Source organism: Equus caballus, chromosome 1 (genome assembly GCF_041296265.1).
Source record: "Equus caballus isolate H_3958 breed thoroughbred chromosome 1, TB-T2T, whole genome shotgun sequence".
Lineage (NCBI taxonomy): Eukaryota > Metazoa > Chordata > Mammalia > Perissodactyla > Equidae > Equus > Equus caballus.
Window position 1 is genome coordinate 103,751,710 of NC_091684.1, and position 17,064 is coordinate 103,768,773.

General features: G+C 42.3%; 1 protein-coding gene and 1 long non-coding RNA gene across 27 annotated transcripts in view; one reads left to right on the forward strand and one right to left on the reverse strand.

Moving 5' to 3' along the window:
• Nucleotides 1–17,064, forward strand: part of CPEB1 (cytoplasmic polyadenylation element binding protein 1) — a 94,274-nt gene that overhangs the window by 1,610 nt on the left and 75,600 nt on the right. For 18 of the 26 annotated variants that reach the window (XM_070230418.1, XM_023626875.2, XM_070230423.1 and 15 more), the window contains exon 2: nt 16,344–16,518. The exons of 2 other annotated variants lie outside the window; for them this stretch is intronic. In XM_070230418.1, the coding sequence (XP_070086519.1) occupies nt 16,344–16,518 (175 nt within the window). Of the gene's footprint in view, nt 1–75; nt 339–16,343; nt 16,519–17,064 lie in introns of those variants that run through there. 6 more of the 26 variants (XM_070230436.1, XM_070230481.1, XM_023627052.2 and 3 more) reach the window with 5 other exon arrangements.
• The window catches only part of LOC111770227 (uncharacterized), a 55,688-nt gene continuing 49,948 nt past the window's right edge, over nt 11,325–17,064 (reverse strand). Inside the window, exon 3 of the long non-coding RNA XR_002803359.2 lies at nt 11,325–13,943. This is a non-coding gene — a long non-coding RNA (uncharacterized lncRNA). The remainder of the gene's footprint in view (nt 13,944–17,064) is intronic.

Below are 17,064 nucleotides of genomic sequence, written 5' to 3' on the forward strand. Positions count from 1 at the left end.
GTGACAGCGCTGGCAGGTGCCAGCTGGAGCGCGTCCCACCGAGGATAGTTTCCACGCGGAGGCTCTGGTCCTCTCAGAGACTGCGGAGACGGGCCGGGTTAAAAATAAAAACAAATGCAAACGGGCGGAGCAAAGCCCTGGAGCCCTCGGGGCGCCGGTGGATTTCCTGGTTGGCTGGGCTTTTCGTAGGTGGAGGAGGAGTGGAAGTTGGTTCTGCTCCCTGAGCTCCAGCCCTCAGCACAGGCGCGTTCAGGGCTCCCCGCCGGGCTGTCGCCGACCTCGCTCGGAGCCCAGCTGCATCCCAGAGCGCGTCGCTGGAGCATTTGTTTTTCGTCACGGTGATTTCATTTGAACTTGAGTGGCCTGGCAGTGCGTGCTCAGTTTGCAGAGCTAGGATTCGGAAGGGACGACCCTATGTGTACGGCAGTCGTGCCTTCCCCTCCCGCAGGTTGTCTTGTAGCCGGCCCCCCCGCCCTGCGTGGAAGGGGAGTTGTGCCCCCTGTACGGCAGGCGGGAGGCTGGAGAACTGGTGCACGTGTGAATGGTGGTGGGAGGATTTGGGTTTGGATTGGGCCGTAGGCACTTGGTATAGGAATGGTACTCGGGTCGTTTATTTCCCTCTGGTACACGCGCCAGCATCCGTGCGCGCAAAGTGGAGGAAGCTGATCAAAGTACTAAGACACCGAGCTTTTTAAGGAGCTAATGAGAATAGCTATCTTAGTAAGTATTTTCACCGGACGGCAAGCTATTTATTTTGTTTTTCATTCTTCAAATGGGTTGCAAACCCCTATCTCTGCAGGGGCCTGACTAACGTAAGTGAGGAGAGAGAGAGGAAAGCAGAGTGGTGCCTACTGAGCTACAGAATTTGTGTCTCTCTGGAGGGAGCAGCCAGGAGCTGGTCGTTGCCATGCAAAAATGTGGGCCCAGACTGGATGGATCTTTGACTTTCTTCCTAGTTAAGCTGCCAATCTATTTTTTAAATGTAGCAACTAAAAAATTTTAAACGCTAAGGAGCAAAGGTACCATGTCTCTGAAGATCGGATGCTACCTGAGGGCTAGTTTGGGATGTTAAAACATCCCTTTTAGATTTTTTCCCCCTATTTGCAGATGATGAAACACTCAGAAATTAAGTCACAAGGCCGTTAAGTGATAAAACCCGAGTGTGAACCGAGGTCTTTCTGGTGCCATAGCTCAACCTCTGATAGTATGTGTTTTCTAGTGTGTCAGAGGGGTGAATGGGTTATTGGTAGTGTACATTCTGTGGAAAACGTAGTGGTCAGTGGGCTGGTCACATTTATAGGCAAAGTGAGCCTTGGCCGCATTGGAGGAACTCTCTGATTGCTGTGGAGTCAGTGTGGGTCTCTGAGCGGTGGGGCGGCAGTGTTGCCATGAGGAGGAATGTGCTGTGTCGATCATTCCGTGATGTGTGTCAGAGCTGTTCGCTGATCCTGAGAGAGCCAGAGGTCTGGAGAAACCACGCTCCACCCATTGGGGGGTGACCTCCCATCCCTCTGCACGGAAGACTTCACTTTTTCTGGAGTTAAAATTTTAATGACTTTTTTTCCGAGACGAGGCAAATTTGAAGTTATGTAATTTGTTATAAGACCTCTAAGAGTAGAATGGGGCTTATTAAATCTCATCTTTTCTCTCTTAGCTAAAATTCCCATAATCCCATCTCGTAGATTTCCAGGAAAAATTAATAAGGGTTTTAGCAGTATGTGGTACAATCTTCTGGGATAAGCTCCCAGGGCACAAAATAGCCCGACGCCAGGAAGGAGGGGCTGGGGTTTCATTCTGGGTGAAATTTAGAATTCCAGCAGTGTGCACAGTCGCTCTAACAGATGTAAAGGGATGTGTGTGCCTTTATTTCTCGATCTGATTCCCGAAAGATTCAAAGCTTAAAGCAGTAAAGAGAATATTAAGAGCCTCTGCTGAAGGAGTTTTTTTGTGAGAATGCAAACTCAGATACAAACTAGATAGCTTTTTTACCTGTGGTCTGGGAGGTTTTGGGGAAGATGGAAACCTTAAAATGTTACCTGTCCCCAGCTGCTTCTCCAGCAACCTTTACGGGCCAAGCACTCAGCTGTGAGTTCAATGTTTGAATTTTGGGGTGGAGGGGAAGGGTGAGGGGACTAAAGTAGCTCTCTGCTGGCATTTTAGTGTTTATATGCTAGGTAATATCCATGTGAACTTTCTCATTCATTGGTTTCGGGTCCCTTGGCTCAGTGACCAATCCCTAAAATTGTTCTGTTTGTTTGAAGGGCAAATTAGTCAGTTTGTACTTCTGGGTTGAAGTTTGGGACAGGAATACATACCAAACACGGATATTAAATGTGTAGGCTGTTGTCTTCAGTAGCTAGTGGTGGAGGCAGCAAAAGGATCGTGGGATCAAGTATCACATTATTTTCTCTCCTGTGGAAGAGCTGCCCTAATCCCATCCTGTTCTGCAAATCTGCTTTTCCCAGGCAGTAAGCTGTCCTGACTCTGGGGAGAACTTGCCAGAAGGCCTCGGGGTAGAGAGTAAGGGGTAGGAAGGGGGTTGGACCTGGAGGTTGGAGTGGAGGAGGTTACGTAAAGAATTTTTGCTTCTATCTGTTGTTTGAATTAAAACCAAGAAGTGCTGATTGCACCCTCAGTGTTTATTAAGCCTTTTGGATCCTGCTGACCTCCCCTTCTTTGCCCCCCACATTGCACCTTTGGCAATGTCCTTCGTTTTCTTTTCCTGCCATTGTTGCAGCCTGTTTTTAGTTATATCTGCTTATGAGAGCTTGTCATCTTCTGTAAGCACAGGTTCCACAGCTGAAAGATTTTTACATTTAAGATAGGACCCCCCCCCCCAAAACAAGGCATTTCTCAGTTATAGTAAAGTGCCTGAAAAGATTGAACTAAAAGGTACATAATGTATGCACAATTCATATTTTTCATAGGAAAATTATCTGACTTTTCATGAAAAGTCAGTATCCAAATTCCACAGTGTTAAATTTACGTCGTAGACGTAGTTTTCACTGAGTTTTATTCTTGGGATTTGGAAAGATTCCTGTTAGCGATTATTTTGCCTCCCAAATATACAGTGTGAGTGTTTTAAAGAACACAGGCGTGGGGGGAGAATTTCTGACTATATGGGGTAGAGCTTTGAGGCATGGATGACCTTTGAATTCTAGGCATCCTTTTAGACTATAGTGAATTAACACGCTTTGTTTTGATTTTTAAGGCATTTTGCGATGGCTTTCCTTGAGGTAATTGGAGAATCCCCAAAGGGCAGGTCTAAAGACTGATTTGTGTGCTAAAAATGGGTCACAGTTGCATGTAGTTGTTGATTCTGGGAATAACTTGTCTATAATAGTGTTATGGTTTTTATTCTTGGCCTGCATAGTATGCTGATATATGTACCTCCTGATAGGTTTAGCACCGTGGCCTGAAGTCTCCTTTGATAAAGGCGTGGGAGGAGCTCTCTTCTGTTAGAGGAAAGCAGTTGCCTTGAAGGGCAGGTTCCGTTTTTTTTGTGTCTTTTGACAGAACACTTAATCTCTTACTACTTAACACCTGTGCTCTTTGCATTCTGCCTTTGTACTCCTGGCTTCTGGCTCTGACACCATCTGTCTCCTGAGTCTACCCTTTCTCCTGAGACTTTTTTTTTTTAAGCTGTAATTTTGGAATTGTTTTGAAGCTCAAAGGTGTTAGAGACTTGTCTGTCTCCCAGGTATAACTTGGAGTTGACACCAAGCCCATATTATAAGATCTGACTCTATTTTCACAGACAAGGAGAATTAAGCTTAGAATGAAAAGTGATCTAAGTTTTCTTCAATCTAAGATCTAAGTTTTCTAAGTGATACAGTGAGTGGATGATAGAGCCAGAACTTGAACCCAGATCTCTTCATTTCCAGACTAGTGTTATTCTAGAACTCATGCATCTTGACCTCTGCTATACTGATCTTTGATTATCTCACTTAAAATTTCCACTTGGTTCATAAGACTCTCTGGCTTCCTGTTGTTTCGTTTCTTCTGTTTGATAGAGCTTTTCTTGTCCTGGCACTTACAGGCTTCATCTTCCCCCTGAATACCACATTCCCTGTGGGTCATGCTGTTGGCTCCTCCTTGTCCTCTGACACAGAGGGCCCATGTCTTCCTCTCGCACCTGTTCTCCCTGTGTGATCAAGTGTTAGGTGGAGCTCCTTAGCCCTGCCTGTTCTCAAGACCCAAAGTTCTGATTGGCCAACTGCATGAATATATCTATCTGAGGCATGTTAGACCCAGCAGGGCTAAAAACAGAACCAATTTCTTCCCTTTCTTCGTCTCCTGGGGCTGATCTACTTCTATCCCCTCGACCCAATTTGTCTGTTTTTTTTCCAGCTAGACTCTAGTTTCCTCCTGCGGGAAAGAACTGTGTTTGCGTGTTTTTGTTTTTATTTTTTTACCACTAGAGATCCCAGTACAGAAGGATGCTAGGTAAATATATACTTGTAGCTTTCCTTTGGAAACCTCTTCCAGTTTGTATAACTGTAAAGTCTTAATATGATCTGTCTGTCTCCCTTGGGCCCTGTATCCTTTGATTCCTTCTCCATTCCCATTGCTACCGCTAGTTCAGGTCTCCCTTGGATGAATGTTTTCAATCTGCTTTTTCCACCTTCCTCTTCAGTTGTTCTTGTCTGTTCACACCCACCTCTCTGTGTGGAGCTCCACCATACTAATGGTCCTGTTGCTCCAGACATGTCCCTCTGACCCTTGGTCTTTGGATCTTAGTGGATAGTTTTATCTCCCAAGCTGAGTGGTGAGCTCTGGATGAGATGGCCTTTTCCTAGATCTCTGGCCCCCCGCCGCCCCGCCATGGGAATGACTAGTGAGATGTTGCTTGATTAAATACAGGAGTTTTAAGATGAAACACAAAATGTCCCTTGGATTTTTGGACTTAAAGGGGCTGAATTTAGCTCTGCTGGTCAGGAAATTATGCCAGCTCCGCCATTCTGCTACTTTTCCTGCTCATATTGCCCTGTCTTGTCTGACTTTGTGAAGGTCTCTTAATGCTAAAGCTTCTGAGTGTTTCAGATAAAGCCCTGAGAACAGTATTTCCCTGCCCTTGTCAGAGACTGTCCGTATAACTTCAGTATTGTCAGAGCAGTTTCACCTGGTCTCTCCTCTCTTCCTCTGTGTGTCTTAGACTGCCTTGATGTAGAAGGAAGGAGATTTGGAGTCTGGGATCCTGATTTGAGTGCTAGTGTGCTGTTAAAACTGGTTGCCTTTGAGCAAGATTTTAAGTTTCTCTAAGCACACGTTTTACTTTGTGGTATGCAACTGATACAACCTCATAAATTCTCATGAGGGACAAAAGAAACTGAAGGCTCTGTCCAGTTGGTCATCCAGGCCCTATTCTTGCCCTCTCCGATGAGACCTGGCTTCCATTACTGTCCTCTGTCTCCAGTATTCAAGGCATGCCCTTCTTCCTATTCAAGGAGCAGTTCTGTGAGTTGGAGTCCATCTTCTCTCACAGCCTGAGGACCTCTTGGTCAGTTGTCCCTGCCCCGCCTTTCTTCTCTCTGTAACCCTGATCACCTCTCTCCCATCTTCAGACCTATCCTTAATACAACTCCACGTCTAGCAGCCAGCCTCACTGGCTTTCCTTCGTTTTCCCATCCATCTTTTGTACAAAGTAACCCCCCATCTTCACTGCCTCACTCTTCAGTCATCTCTTAATCCTCGGTCTGGCGTCAGATGCTCCTCTCCCTTCTCACACGTACTGTTCTGAAATTCGTTTTACCAAGTTCACTGTGTCCCATCAAATCTTACTGACGTTTGCGTTCCTGCCTAGATGTTCCGATAAGATCTCTGAAAAGCACAGATCTGATCACCTACTCCATAAGGCAGTGGTTCTCACACATTTTCACCTCAGGATTCCTTTACACTCTTAAAATTGTTGAGGACCTTGAGCTTTTGTGCATTTGGATCGTATCTATCAATATTTACCTGTTAGAAATTAAAACTGGAAAAAGTAAGTTTATTAATCACTTTAAAATAACAAATGCACTACACGTTAACATAGAATTTTATTTTCCAAAACAAAGAAAAAATGGATGAGAAGAGTGAGCATTTTCACAGTTATGCAAAACTTTTTAGTATCTGATTTTATGGAAGATGGCTGGATTTCCCCCTCAGAGTCTGTATTTAGTCTGTTATGTGTTGTTTTGGTTGAAGTCTATACAGAAAATTTGGCCTCACATATATGTAGTTAGAAAAAGGAGGAATATTTTAATAGCCTTTTCAAATAATTGTGGCTATTCCTTTTTGCTACTACACTGAACTCAGCAAGTGGTAACTCCTTAAAGGTTCGTTGGTGCCTGGAATCTGAAGCCTCATGGACATGCTCTTCATACTCGGTTACGTTAAAATGCATTGGTCTGTCTTGCACTCTTTGGATGGATCATTTACCCATGCCTGATTTTGTAACATCATATTTTAATCATTTAACAAATATTGGTTCACTGAGTTATGCAGTACTGCAAGTGTTGACACACTAGTTAATAGCACCATCAATCTCATCAGAAAAGTCTTCAAGTATTAAGGAAGGTGTCATGTGGCCTGCAGGTGGTGGCAAGTAAAGGGGTTCTAGAATTCAGATTTTTTCTTCAAAGTTCAAATTTTACCATTGGCAGCAAATACTGACACTTATTTTTTTTTTTGTTTTTTTTTAAATAGCTGGCTTACTTTGTTTTTAAGAGAATGTTTGCCAAATACCCGTTGATAACCGTAGTGTGTCACTTCTTTCAAGTAAAGAAGATTTGTGGAAAAAAAAGAGGCTAATTCTTCTTGAGACTTAATCACACAAATGCTTTTCCTTGAAACAGTCATTATACTTCCATGTGAAGCAAGTGGGCCTTAGGCTTACTTCCATTTGTCTCACGGAATGTTAAAAGCATGTACTCAAGGGTCGCGATTTAGTAGTTTTTCCTGCTTGGTCAAGGACGTTTGTAAGTGAATCTGGCTTTTTTGGGGAATGCATATCATGGAAACTACAGTAACTGCCTCTGCTGTTTATGGGCCTTGGTTCCTGCTGAGGTGCCAGTTACGCACTCCCACTGCTTTTGTACTGTCAGTGCAAATGTCAGCATAGTAGAAAGAGAAACTGGTATCTTAGAATTATGAAAACAGTTTTGATTTGCGGACCGCTGAAGGGGTCTTGGGGACCGCCATGGGTCCACAGACCTCGCTTTGAGAACTGGTGCCACAGAGTCAAGGCTAGGCTCCTTAGTGAGAGCTCATAAAGCCGGTCATGGTCTGGCTTCAGCTTGGGACCGAGCTTGAGCCCTACTGGCCTACGCCTTTAACTTTCTTAAAATTGAGGGTTAACATACGTATAGTAAAGCTTGATCAGTTTTTGTATATTTATATATTATTATACATCTAAGTAACTACCATACAGATCAACATAGAACACTCCATAAGGTTCCCTGGTGCCTTTTCCCACTCTCTACCTCTCCTCCCCAAGTTAACTATTCTGATTTCTGTTGTCATCAATTGGTTTTGCTGTTTTTGAACTTATGAATGAAATCATCTGGCATATATTCTTTTGTGTCTGGCTTTTTTCCACTTAATTTAGTATCTGAGATTTCTGCAAGTTTCAGTGGAGTTGAGAAGTTTTTTATTGCTGTGTAGTACCCCATTACAGATGAGAACTGTCCATCTTACAGGTGTTAATAGATGTGAACAGTTTATCCATACTTCTGCTATGGGTGTTCAGAAAGAGCTAACGTAGCAGGCCTGGCTACCATCCTTTGGTTGGTGTCTGGGAACTTGGACTTTGAGTTCCCACCATTCCCAGAACTGGTAAGAGTGACTTATATTCCTAAACTATAGAACAATATTGTTTATGCTGAACACCTGCTTTCCTCCTGGAGTCTGGAATTTCAGTATATTCCAGGCAGAGGCTGCCTAAGTGACCAACCCTTAATAAAAACCCTGGACACCAAGTTTTAACAAGCTTCCCTTGTTGGCAACATTTCACACGTGTTGTCACAACTTGGTGGGGGAATTAAGCACGTCCTGTGTGAGTCCCCTGGGAAAGGACCCTTGGAAGTTTGCGCCAAATTTCCCCCAGACTTTGCCCGTGCACCTTTTCCCTTTGCTGGTTTCACTCTATATCTTCTGGCTGTAATAACTCTTAGCCCTGTGTGCTAAGTACAACCATATGCTGAGTCCTGCTGTTGAACCATCAAACCCGGGGTGGTCTTGGGGACCACTAATACAACAAGCATTAGTTTCGTTGCTGCTCAGATTTTGATTATAATGGGTAAAACTTCTGTGATTATTCTTGTAGCTGCCTTTGTATAGCGGTATGTGTTTGTTTCTCTTGCATGTCGGAGCGTGAGTGCGACTGCTGGGTCATAGGATAGCATCCCTTGCACTTAAAATTCTAGCAATAATGTACTTCTACTTGCCTAAAAGCATCCCTCTGTTGCATACCTCTTTGCCCTTGTACCTGTTATTTTTTTTTTTTTTGCCTAGAATGCCCTCCCCACCCCTACTATGCCTGATTGGCAAAACCTTTTAATCTTTCTACCTACCTACTACCCTTGTTATTTCTATATACGTTTATTATTGGGCTTACAATATAGCATATAACTTACTCATTTATGTGCTTGTATTCCCACTAGACTAACTCCTCGGGAGCGGGGACTGTCTTATTTATCCTGTGTCTCCAGAATGGCTCCTGGCATATGATGAGAACGCAATCAGTAAATGTAATTGCAATCTTTGGGTCCCCAAGCATCAGGTTATATTTTTATGGATTCTTTTTTTTTTGTTCATGTGAAATTGTCTGTGATCCAAACTTAAAACCTCAAATTCTGAAATGACTTTGAGTGGCCTAGAGCTTTGACAGTGAGAAGAGAGAGAACTGGTGAGTGAATATTGATTTTGATCTTGTCTTAACCTTTAAGAAAGGAGTCACCACCATTTATGGTGGTTGTGATTGAAGTGGTAAAAATACCAGTGAAAAAAGTGCGATATGGGTCTGCCTTTCCTTTGGTATCTATATTGAGTGCCTGCAAATGCAGCAGATATTATTATGCTGGGTGCTGGTTAGGTAAAGGCCTTGGAGGACCTTACAGTCTGTCAGATGCAGAGCTAAGAATGCATGTAGCTAACAATTTGATAGGTAAATACGACAAGAACTACAGTTATAGTGACCACGTGTTCCAGATGTTCTTGAGCAGTCTTGGAATTAAATATTCCCTTAGTGTTCTCATAAACCTGTCCTGGAAATTGTAGTATTTCCTTTTCCAGACTGTTTGTAGAGCAACAAGAATATTGGGCATTACATGTACTGAATTAAATAACTGGAGAGTCGTTGAGGATCAGATCCCCAAAGATGCCAAGTAAGATAGACTTGAAATCTGGGCTGTGTTTGGCAACTATGAAGTCATTAATTGAGGAGCAGTTGTGTAGTGTCTTTTTGGGGGTGGGTGTCTTGCTGGCAGGATATTGTGGGTTGAGAGGATGAACAGGAGGTTAAGAAGTAAAGATAGCATATTTTCTAGAAGATTAGTGTAGAGCAAAAGAAAGAAGGCACTGGTTTGGGAGGATGTTTTAAGTCAAGGAAGATGTGGTGGTTTTTTAAGATGAGAGAATATACTTACAGACTGGAACCAGTGGAGAAGAGAGGAAAGTCAGATGAGGTGGTATCTTGAATCTTGTATCTGGAGATGGGTTCACTTTCTCTTTCTGCTGGTAAGGACCTGCAGCTGTATCTCCTTGATTCCTGGTGAATGTTCCTGCCCAGACCTCCTAATGCAGTTCTTTTCCTTGAGTTTAGTATTTTCTGTATCCACTCGGTGCTTGTTCTCTGCTTATCTATTATTCTCTTTCTCACACTTGCTTATTGAAATTCTGCCTTTTAATTATTCTCTAGCTTAAAAGTCTAAATTGTCAGGGCTGGCCGAGTGGTTAAGTTCGTGCGCTCCGCTGCAGGCGGCCCAGTGTTTCGTTGGTTCGAATCCTGGGCGCGGACATGGCACTGCTCATCAAACCACGCTGAGGCAGCGTCCCACATGCCACAACTAGAAGGACCCACAACGAAGAATATACAACTATGTACCGGGGGGCTTTGGGGAGAAAAAGGAAAAAATAAAATCTTTAAAAAAAAAAAAAAAGTCTAAATTGTCAAACTCTTCCAGATACCTTAATTTCCTCCTCTCTTCTGTAACATTTTGTACTTAGATTGATCTCTGCTTACGTAACTGGATTTATTTCTTTTTCCCACTTTAATTCTCCCTAGGGTGAGGATTATGTTTTATCTATCTCTGTAATCTCAACAGCTAACCTAGCAGGTTTTTAGTATTTATGAAATACTAGATTGAACTATGTGAAACTGCCAGTTTGTTGGTCACAAAAGATAGAATCTTGATGATTTTGTATGGACCAACCTAATAAGTTATTATTTCTTACCTTGTTGCACAGAAGACTTGAGGTGAAAGCTGTTGAGAATGGACAAGTAAGGACCAAGGAGAAAGTTAAACATAGAGAAGCATTTCTTAACAACTGTAGAGTCTTTAAAGTTCAACCAAAAACTTGGCTTGCAGTGAGCAGGTGACCAAGGCAAATACGGAAATTTGGCTAGAAGATTTACACTCTTCCATAAAGAACGTAAGGAAAACATACCCATTCCTCAGGGGAAACTGGAGCATTTCCGCTCTTTGAATGACATTTTTCTAAGTGGGTGTTCACATAAGGGCTGTTAAAATTGTAGTACACAGTCTTCTCAAAATCCGGAGTATAAATGCCATAGGTTTTCTTCAGCTTTATTATTACTTGCTATAAACTAAGGGCAGACTGTCAAAGTACATCTCAGAACCAGTTCTTTGGGGGCCTCTAAGTATATTACTTTCTGCTGCTGTGTCTTAATTTAAAGGCAAAATCTAAATGTTCAAGAGCAATGCTTTTAACTAAAAGGTACCTGATTAATTAGAAAATCTTATTCTCAGGTGAAGTTTTAGTGTGAACACAGTTTTGCTGGGGGCTCCATAGATTCTGATTCAGGGACCCTGGGTTTGAAACTCCATCTGGAGGAGTAGATAAACTGTGCCCTTCAGACAGTCTTTCGGTGAACGTATAGTAGGTGATTAGCAGTAATAGTTTTTCAGAAGTCTGCAGTCTAGGTATTGTGTTGTTGATTAAAGGCAAACTGAATAAAATCAACCCAGAGATGGTAGAGTTGGCATTCATTTATGACAATTAAATATCCCCAGACCAGGATTTTGACCTCAAGGAACGGCCATCCTGTCACTATGTTGATCCCGGGTTGTGTGGTATCTGAAGGCAAGGCCAAGATTTCCAAATTAGGCAGTTCTCGATTTGTTCTATCATACAAATAATTATACAATTTTGGGTATACTTATACTCATTCCTTAACTAGCAAACATAGCTACATGGTGTAGATTCAGACTTTTAAAGAGTTATGAGTGATAGTTTCAAACCACAATTGGAAAAAAAACAAACTCCAGTTATGTGCTGAACAAGTAAATAAGCTTCTTGGTGAATTTGGCTGGGATGAATAAGTTGAAAGCATACTTCTGCGTAGCAATGATTTGATCAACTATATGGAATTGGGGGCATCTGTCACCAAGAAGTTATTTACTGAGCATATCCAGGCACTCTGTGTTTCTCATTACTACAAAGTCTGCAGAATAGCTGATGCTCCATTTTATACCTGAGGCAACCAAGGCCCAAAGAAGATACTTAAGTGGTGAACTTAGTATTTGTACTCCAAAGCCTGTGTTCTTCCTGCTGTGGAACAGTGAGTCCCGGCTTTGGGGAGGATTCTTCCCTTGTGGAAAAGGGGAGTGCTTTCTTCAGACTATAGTCCCTTCTCACTGCCGTTCCCCCTCCCAGTTGAAGATTATTGCTATAGGAAGCCACTGTTTCACGGTGGGAGTGTCCGCACCCCTCTGCTGAGAGGAGAAAAATGGAGATCTACTGTGAAATAGCTGGTGTTAGCAGAGATTCCTCATGAACCATTCTTTCTGACAGTAAGTATGTCTCACTAGGTTTTTGGGGGGGTTTTTTTTTTTTTTTTGAGGAAGATTAGCCCTGAGCTAACTGCTGCCAATCCTCCTCTTTTTGCTGAGGAATACTGGCCCTGAGCTAACATCCATGCCCATCTTCCTCTACTTTATATATGGGACGCCTACCACAGCATGGCTTTTGCCAAGCGGTGCCATGTCCACACCCATGATCCGAACTGGCAAACCCTGGGCTGCCGAGAACCGGAACGTGCGCACTTAACCATTGCGCCACTGGGCTGGCCCCTAGTATAACTAGTTTTATCCTGAGCCATTTTTTAGCTAGTAACAGGAAGAATTATGGTTTTTCTTTTCTAGAATTTCCAAGTAATTCCTCCTGTTGATCCATGATTCTTGTGTTAAAGTTTGTGTTCTCTTAGAAGTCTGATCTATCATAAAGCCTACTTTTCTGTGCATAGTAAAAGACCAAGTAAATTTCAAAAAAGAAAAAAAGAAAAAATGCTGCAGAGCCAGCCCTGATGGCCTAGTGGTTAAAGTTTGGTGCTCTTACTGCTTCAGCAGCCCAGGTTCCATTCCTGGTTGTGAAACTGTACCACTTGTCTGTCAGTAGCCATGCTGTGGTGGTGGCTCCCATAGAAAATCTAGAAGGACTTATAACTAGAATATACAACTATGTTCCGGGGCTTTGGGGAGAAAGAAAAAGAAGATTGGCAACAGATGTTAGCTCAGGGCAACTGTTTCCCAGCAAAAAAAAAAAAAGCTGCAAATGATCTCACTTTATGGCAAAATATGCCAAAAATAACAGTAAAGCTATCAGGAAATAATGGCATAACCAAGGAAGAAAAACTATTTTTCCCTATGGTAAAACGTGGGTATGGTCTCAGACCTTTAAATTGATCAAAGATAGAATATACAGAGTAATGGATTTGTAAGTATAGGGGTGGATAGAAGGTTTCTGTTTTGAAGATGACAAACTATGAATTCATTTAACTTAGAGAGTTTAAAAGGATCACTATATTCTATAGTAGCTTCAGGTTGTAGGGAGTTCAGTTTGTATCATGTCTTTAGTCTTTTAATTAAGCTTTTTGAATCGAATGATTAGGAAGATTAGGCATGGAAGGGCCTGGAGTCTTCAAAGGAATAGTTGGCCTAGGCCTTTAGTACACTTTTCTCCTTTAATGAGCAAATAGATTCTTTTCTTCAAGGATCCCTGTGATGGCCTCTCACCCCTTGGTATATTACTAATGATGCTGCTGATAGCCAACACTCGTTTGTTCAGCACGTAATTATGTGCCAGGTACTGTGCTAAGCGTGTTACGTGTATTAATTCATAAAAAGCCCTATGAGATAGTAGTATTACTTTTATCCTTGTGTACGCGTAAGGAAAGTGGTAGATTGTTCCCCATCTGACGTTGCTGGCTTTGATCTTTTTTTTTCTTTCAAATTGGGTACTCAGGGCAAACTGTTGGTACTTACTGATGTGATTAAGCAGTCTGGGGTATAAATTGAAGACTTCGTTTACCTTTGTTCTGCTTACACCGAGTCCTCTAGTCTCTGATTTGGTGTACTTGAGAGAAGGGGAGGAAGGGAGGCATTCCAGATATCACTTGCCTTGAGTTCAAAGGTTATGGTGTCTGTTCCTAGCAGGGTTGGGAGTGGGACAGAGTTGGCCAGGCATATTTCTAAATTGAGTTTTTTCAGGCTGCTTGAGATGATAAGGTTCTTAGACCTTCTGCTCCTCTCAGGGAAACAAGCTTCTCCCAGAAGGCCCCCGCGTCTTCATCTTTCTCCTAGACTACTATGGCACTTTGCTCTCTGGTTCTCCTGCCTCCCATTTTTCATATAGCTGCTTGTGGTCTCCTCCTGAGATTCGCATGCAGTTGTCATTTTGCCTTTCAGCGTGGCCAGGTCTGGAAATCCATATATATGGCACATCTGTTATAGTAAATAAAAATTAGGTTAATTTTTGTATATTAAGAGAGGGCTTTTAAAGTGTGGAAACCTCTGATGTAGAAGATAATTCTGTCTCCTTAACCTGGCATATGAGGCCTGCTTTTCCATCTGCTCTCCTCTCCTGTATCTAATGCTCCACCACACTGGGCCATTTTTAATAATGCCCCTCTGTTCTCTGTGTTCTTCAGACCTTCCTCTTACCCTCATTCCAGGCACATTCTCCTCCTCCTCAGCCTGGAGGACAGTGTATGTTTACAGCACGTTGTAGCTTGTGTTGTGGTGGTTTACAGCATGATCGGGTCTTAGTTCCCTTTCTAGACTCCAGCGGTTTCTTTTGGCTGAGTCTCTGTCTAATCTGTCTGCACTTAGGGTGCTCACCGTGGATGACAGACTAACGTTTATTAGGCAGTGAATGAACGAAGCATGTGGCCGTAAGATCTGCACATTGATTGTAAATGCTTGTGTCTTAGCTTTTGTGAAGTTGCCTTAGTGAAGTTGAGAATCATCTTAGAAATCTAAGTTGTGAAAAGGGCCTTGTGTCAGCGAATTTAACTGTTCTCGGTGGTGCCTCTCTGGAGAGCTTGGGAAAGGGACCTTGCAGGACTGTGTATTCTTGTCATCCTCGCGGCTTGCAAAGCGTACTTGTCTTTTCAAGAGCTTGAGAGTGATATGGGACTCAAGTTTGTACCTTTAAGGCCATCCTGCAGAGTTTATAAACTGTAAATGCTTCTGGTCATTCTCATGCTTACCTGGATTTTAACAGGTAAAACAAAGTGACAACAGGCTCTTTTGGTTTTGTTTTGAAGTGACCATCTCTAAGACCTTAGGTGCTAGTTTCTTTGCTTGGTCTGTTTCTTGTTTATTTTCTCCAAGGTACCTGGGAGTGATAGAACTTATTTCAGACTCCCCTTAGGAGATTCAGACTGTCAGCCAGTACTTCATTGCTTACTATGTCAGGCGTTGGACGTGGTGAGTGAGGGAAATGGAAGAGCCAAGAATGGTACCTAAATTTCCATCTAGGGCGCCTGGTGCATGGTGGTGGTACTCACTGAGATGGAGAACACCAAAGGGTTGCTTTTGTGTGGAGCTCAGTTCATGATTGCTTCTCTGGGGAGTGCTTTTTCATTCAGTAATGTCTCACATGAGTTGTATGTACTTTTCATGACCACATAGAATTGTATGACTTATTTAAACAATTCCCTGGGGTGGTGTTTGTACCACTCTTCATGCTTACCTTATCAGCTCCTGTAGTTGTATCTTCAGATGTAAAAATAGCAGCTGCCATATGCCAGGCACCATGCTAAGTGCCTATGTATTTCATCAAAAGATTGGTACATAGTCTTTTCCCATTTCACAAATGGGGAAACTGGGGCACAGAGGTTAAGTAACTGCCGATAAATGGCAAAACCAAACTTTTTTTTTTTTAAGATTGGCACCTAAGCTAACACCTGTTGACAATCTTTTTTTTTCTTTTTCTCCCCAAATCCCCCCAGTACATAGTTGTATATTTTTTAGTTGTGAGTCCTTCTAGTTGTGGCATGTGGGACACCACCTCAGTGTGGCCTGATGAGTGGTGCCATGTCTGTGCCCAGGATCCGAACCAGCGAAACCCCAGGCCGCCAAAGTGGAGTGCGCAAACATAACCACTCGGCCACGGGGCCCGCCCCAGAACCAAACTTTTTTAAACAACTGTATTGAGATATAATTTACATAACCATAAAGTTCACCTTTCAATGTACAATTCAATGATTTTTAATGTATTTACTGAGTTTTGCAACCATCACCATAATCTAATTTTAGAATATTTTCATCATCTCAAAAAGAAACCTTGTACCCTTTAGCCACCACTGCCTAACCACCTTCCCCACTCTGCAGTTGAAGGCAGCTAATCTACTTTGGATTTGCCTGTTCTGGACATTTCGTGTAAATGGGCTCATATAATATGTGTTCTCTTATGACTGGCTTCTTTCACTTAGCATAATGTTTTTGAGGTTTATTCATGTTTTATCATGTATCAGTACTCATTCCTTTTTATTGCCAAATAATATTCTCTTGTATAGAAACACCCCAAGATTTGACCAGGTATGTCTGGTTCTAAGGCTCATGCTGCTACTGCCGTGCCATGCTAATTCCTATATGTGTCCCATTAGATTAGAAGCTTCTTGAGCCAATATCCTATATTTTGGTGTTTTTCCCTCTTACAGTTCTCTCAGGGTACCTTGCTTATGGTAAACACTTATTAACTGTTTTGATATATAGACAAGAAACCCAAGTCCTTGTTACTTTATCTAACTCATGGTGGTGGGTTGGGAGAAAGGGGTATGACGTCTCTATCATAAAGCCGTTGTAGAAAACCTAAATATGTCTTTTTTCTGTGTCCAGGAAGAAGAAGCGGGAAGGGTGAAAGACTGCTGGGACAGCCAGGAGGCACCTGCGCTCTCCACATGTAGCAATGCCAATATCTTTCGAAGGATAAATGCCATTTTGGATAATTCTCTGGATTTAAGTAGAGTCTGCACTACACCCATAAATCGAGGAATTCATGATCGTTTGCCAGGTGACTTAGATTTGAAAACTTAGATGCACCAGGCATGTGTACCGAGCTGTTTCTAGGCAGCTTCTTTGTGAAGCTGTGTGAAGAATGACCTTGAATTTCTGGCAACACTTGCCCCTTTTGTAGTTTACTTTGTGGATTGGGGCCCTCTTTGGGTGAAGACTGCCTCTGATTATAATACGGAAATCTATTTTGTGATACACAAGAATATTGGGTAAAAAGAATAGATAAAAAGTGACAGGATTGTTTAGATATAAAATTGTAATGTGAGTGCGTATGTAATTGTAGATTTTCTGGTAGCCACATTAACAAAGTTAAAGTGAAATTAACTTATTTTCTCTAACCCAGCATTTACGAAATATTGTGTCAACATATTATCGGTATAAAAACTATTAATGAGATATGCTTTTGTTAGGACCAAGACTTCAAAATCTGGTGTATATTTTACATGTACAGCACAACTCAATTTGAACTCACTACATTTCAAGTGCCTACTAGCCGCATGTGACTAGTGGCTACTGTATTGAGCAGTGCAGCTCTTGAATATTT